At 45.6% G+C, this 8,775-nt stretch overlaps 2 protein-coding genes across 2 annotated transcripts in view; one reads left to right on the top strand and one right to left on the bottom strand.

The window, feature by feature from the left end:
- Positions 1-4,583, bottom strand: part of ATRN (attractin) — a gene marked incomplete at its 5' end in the record, with an annotated part of 149,321 nt that extends 144,738 nt beyond the window's left edge. The window contains one exon of the mRNA XM_029963709.1: positions 4,537-4,583. Within this exon, the coding sequence (XP_029819569.1) occupies positions 4,537-4,583 (47 nt within the window). The remainder of the gene's footprint in view (positions 1-4,536) is intronic.
- A 2,077-nt stretch (positions 4,584-6,660) lies between these two features.
- Positions 6,661-8,775, top strand: part of CUNH20orf194 (chromosome unknown C20orf194 homolog) — a 139,994-nt gene continuing 137,879 nt past the window's right edge. The window contains exon 1 of the mRNA XM_029963708.1: positions 6,661-6,669. Coding sequence (XP_029819568.1) covers positions 6,661-6,669 — 9 coding nt within the window. The remainder of the gene's footprint in view (positions 6,670-8,775) is intronic.

Raw genomic sequence — 8,775 nt, 5'->3', positions numbered from 1 at the left:
GTTGTCCAAACCCTCCTGGAGCTCTGGCAGCCTTGGGGCTGTGCCCACTGCCCTGGGGAGCCTGGGCAGTGCCCAACCACCCTCTGGGGGAAGAACCTTTCCCTAAAATCCACCCTGAGCCTGCCCTGTCCCAGCTCCAGCCATTCCCTGGGTGCTGTCCCTGCTCACCCAGAGCTGCCCCTCGGGAGGAATCTGCAGATCCCAATGAGGTCTGACCTCAGTCTCCTCTTCCCTCCTGCAGGAATATTCCTGAAGGTGACCTGGGATGAGGCTGCAGGTGGCATATTCCCATCACCTGCCTTCAATCCCCTAAAACTCTCAGTGCCTGTTTAACAGGGACGTGCCCCGTGCACTCCATGGACAGGGAGAGGGTTCCTCAAAAGGCAGCTCACAACAACACTGGATTTCCATATCTACACCCCAGGCAGGGTTTCATTTCAAAACCCCACACCTGAAAAGCCTGAGTTTGGTTCACTCTGCATGTCAGTGAACATCTCACACAGTATCAGCACCAGCAAATGTGCCTTTGATATATTTTACTGCCTGATCAGCAAGACCTTTGCTACCGAGATCGGGATGAGATGATACATAACATACTCCAAATTACACATATCAAAGCTACCTTGGACAGCTGTTTCACACTGCTGACCTGTCCTCTTTCCTCCTCAGCTCCAGCACTTCAACAGGATATTATATATTAAGGAAGATCAAGTGACCTGCACAATAATTATCTTAACTCCACACCTCGGTAGCTGTAGAGCTTTACCCAGTCCACAAGTGTTTTACACTCACTGGGTGCAGAAGTTGCTGCCAAAAGAAAAACAACCCAAAAAGAAAATTTAGAAACTACCACACCTACTGTTTTCACTCCTTGCAGAAGTTACAGCAACACACAACTCATTAGGGCCAGATTTTCCCAGAGCTTGTTTTTAAAGACCTAATAATGAACATGAACAACCAAGAGAAAAGGCTGATAAAAAGACTCTGAGCTACTCTAAGGCATTAAAGAAGAACCTCTGTTGAAAATGCCAGACAAGGGAGAGAGAGAAAAATGTGTGGGTATATATTTAACCTCATTAAATTATAGCTATCTGGGTGGGTTTTCTTATTTAATTGGAGCTTCAAGGGAAAGCATCTTGTGCCAAATCCCAGCCCTGACCTGCTGTTAATCCTTAACCCCTCCACAGCCCAGATTCCCAAAGGGCTTCCAAAGCTCCACCTGCCACAGCACCTCTTACTGCTCTGATCTGTTAAGTCTGGAGAACTTAAAAACCCTCCAACTCAAAATGGGTGTTTTTTTCTTCTCCAGGTATGACAGAGTTACCCCAGAGATCACCCAGAGTGGTTCATCTCCTCCAGGGTAGTGACTCTCACCCACCTACTCTTAAATTTTTGGTGTGAATTGGTGGTCACAAAATCCTTATGTCACAAGACACCTAATGAAACAATTCCACTTGTGTTCTATAGAATCCTGGAAATCTCCCTAAATCTGAACAGAAGGATTTCCTGCAGTGAATGGCAGAAGTTCACTCGTTATTTACTATGGAAAAGCAAGAGAGCCTTGATGCCCAGAGAAAGTCCAGGAAGGGCTCAGGCTGCTGCAAGTTCATAATTTTTGCAAATTTATAGCTTTAAATCAATAGGAAATGCATGAAAAATTCAAGTGTGAACAGAAATCAATGGACACACACACACAGAGTTGTCTCCCAGAGAATTTCTTCTTCAAATCCACAGGTAAGAGGAAGGAATCCTGTAGAGTCAGGCTGGGAGAGTTCCCCTGGAGAAGAGAAGGCTCCACGGAGAGCTGAGAGCTCCTTGCAGGGCCTAAAGGGGCTCCAGGAGAGCTGGAGAGGGACTGGGGACAAGGCATGGAGGGACAGGACAAGGGGGAATGGCTTCCCAGTGCCAGAGGGCAGGGTTAGATGGGATATTGGGAAGGAATTCCTGGCTGTGAGGGTGGGGAGGCCCTGGCACAGGTTGCCCAGAGAAACTGTGGCTGCTCCTGGATCCCTGGAAGTGTCCAAAGCCAGGTTGGAACAACCTGAGCTAGTGGAAGGTGTCCCTGCCCATGGCAGGGAGTGGAACTGGATGGCCTTTAAGGTCCCTTCCAACCCAAACCATTCCCTGATTCCATGAACAAGCTGCCTGCAGTTACAGCAACCTACGAAATAAGGGGAAAGATTTCCCTTCACCTTCCCTGGGAGAACCTCCAGCTCATCCTTAGTTCCTGATCTCTCTGATGGTCCAAGCTGTCTCACCAAGGGTCACTCCTCCAGGAGCCCAGGCACACAATCCACAGGGAGAGCCACCATCCCACCTGCCTTGAGAGGCTGGAAAACCAGTGGGATTCAGAGGGTGGGAACACGGCACGGGATGTCCCATCTCACCCACAGCCTCATCCACACACATCTTGCTTTGAAAAACAAGCAGAGCTCAGGCCCAGAAGCTGCTCTGATGCCTCCCCCAGCTTTGATCTGATAACCCCATTTTCACATCGGGATTTTTGGTTTTTTTGTCCTTTAATTCCACATGACGAATTCCCTTCAGCGCTGAATAGGGAAATTAAGATCACATTTAAAGCCCATCACTTTTAACACACAATATCCCTTTTTCATCAGCCTCAGTGAAGATGATTTAGGCATATTTATAGTAACATTAACCACATTGCTTCTGTAGGGCAGTATAATTCTCAGAATAGACAACTGAATCCCAGTTGCCATGCAAAAGTGCCATGAAAATATGCTTCCAAACCTCCAAATTCCTATTTAAATTGCACCATCATCAGAACAGCTTTAAAACATATAAATAATTTGTCCTAATTGCATAGATAGGGAAAGTAAGGGGATTGGATGATGAACTGTGCTTCTGTTTGATTCCTGAAGCCTGTGGTCATTTATTCCCAAGGGAATATAAAGTTACAGGCTACAAAGTCACTTCAGCTTTTCCACCTGGGATCACACATTCCTGTTTCCCCCAGAAATCCAAATCCTTCATATTCAAACACCAAACCTGCATGGAAACTGTTACTGTGCCATTCCCATGAGGGAATTCTGCTGGTGCTGACAACGTTTTCCTGCTGTCCCAGAAATCCTCCACGGCTCAGGTGCCGAGGAAAGCTGGAAATGAGCCAGGAATTACTATTTTAACACGTTTTAACTGAGTTTTTTTTTTTTTTGGGCTGCTCACCACATAAATCCAGATAAAACAAGCTAATAAATTACCAGTGACATCCACCAGGAAATAAAAAATCCCAGCACTGTGAGAATGGATGTTTCAGAGGGAATGTGCAGAGGTGGGAAGGTGAGTTCTGGGGTTGACTTTGAGCCACAGCAACGCCTCTCCAAAATGATTCACCCTCCAAAAGTTGAACCAGGGCACATTTAAACCCCCATGACCAGTCCCTAAAATGAAAACCAGGGTCTTTCAAAGTGGCTGAAACCTGTGCACGTGTGAGAAAGACACGGAGTGCCCCGGATTTCCAGAGCTGCTGGTCCGTGTTCCAAAGGAATAAATCAATCCCTGAAACTAAAAAGCACCAACACACTGTCAAAGCAAACAGGCAGCAACTATAAATAAATGCAGATGGAAAGACAAAGAGTGAATCTTGCACAACAACAAATGTCAAGTTTTTCAGCAAAAAAAATAAAAAACTGACCCCACAATTCCCGAGCTCCACTGGGAAAAAATGAGTATTACGGAGCCACCAGTGACCTCAAAACGCATTATTTTCCACTATATTGCTGGGAATTCAATACTTTGCTTCCAGCAAACCAGCAACTTCGATGTCTGCTCACAGTTTGGATGGAGCAGAGTATTTTTTTTTGGCAGCACAGAAGTCCTTGACGGGAAATAAGTCGGGAATTTTCCCTAATTTTTTTTTCCTGCCCAGTCAGCACTTCAGTCCCACGCCACTCTGCATCCTTGCAAAGGCTGGAAATCTTCTTGGCATCATTTTTGCTGATTCCACACAAGATCAAAGTGTGTCACAGCGGAGATCCAAGCTCTGAAATCCCTATAAAATTCCCGGGACACTCCACTCTGCGTTAATGGGGATTGGCCACGGAAACGAATCCTGAACCAGGCAGGTGCACAGGAAACGTGCTGCAAAAAAAAAACCTTCACAAAGCCGCCCTGGAAAGTTTATTTTGGAGGAACTCAAACGTGTTGTGGAGCGTAACAAGCCATGAAATCCACCCACTGTGCCCAGGGTGAACCTGGAGCGTGGATTTTCCCGGGATAAGGCAATTTCCATGCAAAATATCCAGCAGCAGTGCCACGACAGCAACACGTGGAGCAGCACACAAACTGTGGAAGGAAGGGGATAACGACACAAGCACAAAGAAAACGGGGGGAAAACACACAACTAATCCACTGGAGGAGTCATTTTATTCCATAGGAATGGCTGGAAAACCAGCAGGGATGGGACTGCCACAGCTTTAATCACAGAGCAACTGCAGCCACAGCTCTTCTTCCCCTTCACAAGGGAATAATATTAAACCCAACCTCAATTTTCTGAATGGAAGACGCAGTTCTCACCTTCTGCTTTTGAAGTTTATAAAAAAGGGAGCTGACAAAAAAATGCTAATTCATGTGTGCCAAGCTTCTTATCCTTCCAGGAGACGAGCACCACCTTGGAGACGGATATTAAATTTTCATGCAACACAAACACTGACTAATAAAGAAAGTCTTCCAGAGGGTGTTTTCCTAACGCAGCTTTCCTCGGTTTGGTTTCCTTTCAGCCCAAAGAAACCAGCAAAGAATAAAACAAGGGCTCTGAAAAAAAGAAAAAAATCAGGGGGTAGAGGAGGGGAAGACGAATAATGGAAAATCTGGGATTTTTCACAGCTGTATTTGCACGTCCTACAGGAGTTTCTGTGCAAAGATGAGCAGCGTTGGCTCATGGGAGAGGATATTATGGATAATTTCCAGCCCAAAAGAGGATGTGTAACACTCTGCACCTACAAGAAGCAACAACCCCTGTTTAAATTTCGTGACATGCATCGAGCACAGCCCAAGGTTGTTGTGTACAGCAAGGCTTTACTCCTGCAGGCATAGCAGGGGGAAAAAAGGGGTTTGACACGTTGGAAAACCCTTGGTTGGAATGCCCAGAGCACCTCTGTCCCCAAAACCAGCTTAATGCCACTTCTGCTTTTTCAGGGAACTGCAAATTCTGAGTCCGGTGATGCCGCAAGAAACTCAAATACCAAATGAAACCATTCCAGGACTAGGAATGTTTTCCAGATCCTGGGGTGTCCAGAAGTACTTCCCAGATCAGATTTGGAGATCAGCTGCCCTTCTCTAGCAGGAATATCGCTCAGCTCACCAGGAAAACACTTCAATTGTTATTTCTCCTGCGAGATGCACTAAGACGATTTTCAGCCCAAAACAATGAGTCCTTTAAATTATCCTCCAATTCACCCCACTATTCAGAAGTCTCAAATCCTGAACTCCCAAATTTATCAGATGGCCACGGGGAGCCTGTTCTGTGAGCAATTAAAGGGCTCTTCCCAACCCTGATAGTGTCACAACCACGACAGAGCCCTTCCATTCTCAGAATCCCAAGGATTTCAAGTCCCACAAGCCCAAACCGTGCCCCAGAATCCTTCTGCAAGCAGCACATCTCCCCCAAAAACCCCGGCAGCAAACCTGCCCCTCCACCAAATAAATATTCATTTTAAGGCAGGGGAGGGAAGGGCATTAGTGACAGTCTCAAGTGGATCCGAGGGAACTCCAGGAGGGATCAGCCCCAAACAAAGCAGGGGAACAAAAGCAGGAAGCACAAAGCAAACATCGCTATTGCTCCGGCGTTTTTGGGCGCCTCAGCGAGTATTTCATTCAAAGCCCCGCACAAAAGCAAATTATCAGCTCTGTTCTCCGCCGTAAAATTGATTATCACATTTTCCAGCCCCCGCTTCCAAGTGGCTGCAGCGGTTCCAGGGGCAGATGCGAGCACGTGGCCCTGCAAGAACAAAGTACTGGCATAAAACCCGCTGTGCTCCTTCCCGGGGTGAATTCCAGCCTGGAGCGGCTCCCTGCTCCCCCCCAAAACCACTTCACCTACACAATCACGTCACTCTCAACCCCATCTCCTGCCTTTTTTTGCTCTGTCTTCTCCCTGGGCTTTAGAAGATGTGATTTAAGAGCTCCTACTCGCTGAGAATATCTTGAGTGCAGGGGGGGAAAAAAAAAAAAGCGAAGCTCTCCCGGATCAAGGAGCTAATTCCAAGTGCTGCACTTGGAACTTCGAATTGGGAAAAAAACAAACAAACAAAAAAAAAAAACTTCTTCAAGGGAACTGTTTAAGAAAAGAGCACCCAAGGGTATCCTGAATTAATGCAATGAGACAACAGCTTGGTCAGCAGCAGCATTATCTCAATATATTGAGGATTTTCAGCATGGATTTCACAGACAGGAAGCTCGGGCTTTGCAATTTGATTGCTCACAAAAGCTGCAGTGGAAGAAGCCAGGCAGAGTCGAGTCCATTCCATGCATTCTGAATATTATTTAGCTTTATCAGGACGTGATAAAAGCACTGCTGGTCCTATTATTTTGTTTGTTTTTAATTAAAAAAAAAAAAGCAAGTTTTTTCTGTGAAAACGGTGCTGGCCCCAGGAGTTTGTTGGTGTTTCAACAGAGGCTGTTCATGTTAAATGTCAATTGATGAAGATGGTAACGAACACCTGGTTGGACATGGGATTATTTTAGTAGTTTCCCAGAGAAGCTGTGGCTGCCCCTGGATCCCTGGAAGTGTCCAAGGCCAGGTTGGAGCAACCTGGGCTAGTGGAAGGTGTCCCAGCCCAGGGCAGGGGGTGGAACCAGGTGATCTTTAATATCCCTTCCAATCCAAACCAGTCCATGATTCTATGATTATTTTGGATCAATAATGAAAGCAGCAATTAGGAAATAATGGAAAGATGTAGAGCAGTGTCAGACAACTGCCAAGGAAGGTTATTCCCTGAGAGGTGTTCCCTGATATCCAGACATTTAACCAGATTTAGAGAAGTGAGGCAGGAACGTTGATGCTGCGGATCAGGAGGTGTTTGTAGGTCCCTGGAACTGGCAGAGGAATGTCATCCTCTCCCTGCTCCATTCCAGGAGGTCCCAACACTCAGCATGAAGACAGGAGCAGGACAGGGCTTATTCCTGGTCAATAATTCCAACAGCTCAAGCTCCAGCAGGGAATGTGTTGGATGTGTGTGAAGCAGAGGCGACGGGGAGGATCCAGCGGGAGCTGCTTTGTCTCACTGCTCTGGATTTTCCACTGCTGAATCCTTGGATAAAGCAGACTGAAAATAAGCAGGGAGCCTATTGCAAACATTAACAAAACCTCCCCAACTCAAATATTTATGTTGGTCCTTCGGTGTGAAGTAGAAAAGTGCAAAACATCTCAGATATTTCCAAAACATGGAATTATTTCACAGGTGAATTTCTGTTCTTAAAGCAGCCCTTGTAAAATATCAGACTGTCCAATAAAGCCAGCAAAAGGAACAATAAACCAGTGAGAATTCAGATTAAATATTAGCCATGGGTTTCTCTCACAAGGAACAGACCATTTAAATAAATTCATGGAATGGTTTCTGTTGGAAGGGGCCTTTAAGATCACCCAGTTCATACCCCCTGCCATGGGCAGGGAGGGACACCTTCCACTATCCCAGATTGCTCCAAGTCCCAGAATATGTAATATTTATATATTATTAACATGTATGGACAGACAGAAATATACACAATGAATACATAAAGATATCCACATCCACCTCCTAACAAAATTATAAACCCACAGTTGGAAATAATGCCTCCAGGAACTAAATAAAAGCACAGAAATGCTCTTTCCCCCCCCCCCAGTGTATTCATTAAAATTGATTATGTTTAAGTATTTCCTACTTGAATAGCTTATTCTCTTATTACCAGGGCACAGTGTTTGAGTGAGCCCTTCCAGCAGCAGCATGGAAGAGGAAATCATTTTAAAGCACAATAATACCCTAATGAAAAGGGAGCAACAGAATGGGGATCAGGCACAAATGCTGCCCCCAAATCTAATTTGAGCACTTAAACTGATTTGATTCAAATCTCCAGCATCCTTGGATCTCTGGAGCACCTCCCTGACTTTTCCCAAAGCTTTGAACTGCCTCAGGTGGCTTTTTAAAGACAATGGGTCTGGATAATAAGCTTTTCACCAAAAGCTGCCATTTATTTAACAATGGGAACTGTCACAGTTCTTTTCCTGGGAACTGTCATAGTTCTTTTCCAGCTCCCAACTCTCCCAGGTTGCGATTTACCCAAATCTAGAGATCCAATTCCTCTTCCCCGGAATATCCCTTGGCCAAGGACACACCAACTCCTTCATATGTTCAATCAGCAACACATAACTGCTCCCATTAAATTAATAAAAAGGGAGTTAAAGGATACACCCCGATCTTTTTTTGCTTTCTCTGTCAGGCCAGTTGGTTAAGCCCTGCTTGAGTATTTTCCATCTCCCACCTCCAGAAAAGTAAGTATGACCAGGAAAGGAGAACCAAGTGCCTCCACACACAAAATCCAGATTCCTGGAATCATCTGCCATGATTCATTAGTCAGCCAAAATAATATTTTCAGCTGCAGTCAAGCATCAAACTGCCCATCCCTGACCCTACAGGCACAATCCACAGTGACTGTTCCAGTAGTCAGTCGTTATCCTGAATTCCTTAATCCAATCCTTTACCATCTCGGGACAAGAAATCCGTGTGAACCAGAGGTCATTTCTCACCCTGTGCTTTACCTCCCTTGGCAGATGAGGAG

This window comes from Manacus vitellinus, unplaced genomic scaffold, assembly GCF_001715985.3.
Source record: "Manacus vitellinus isolate BGI_N305 unplaced genomic scaffold, ASM171598v3 scaffold_61_pilon, whole genome shotgun sequence".
Classification (NCBI taxonomy): domain Eukaryota; kingdom Metazoa; phylum Chordata; class Aves; order Passeriformes; family Pipridae; genus Manacus; species Manacus vitellinus.
This window is presented reverse-complemented; position numbering and strand designations above follow the sequence as displayed.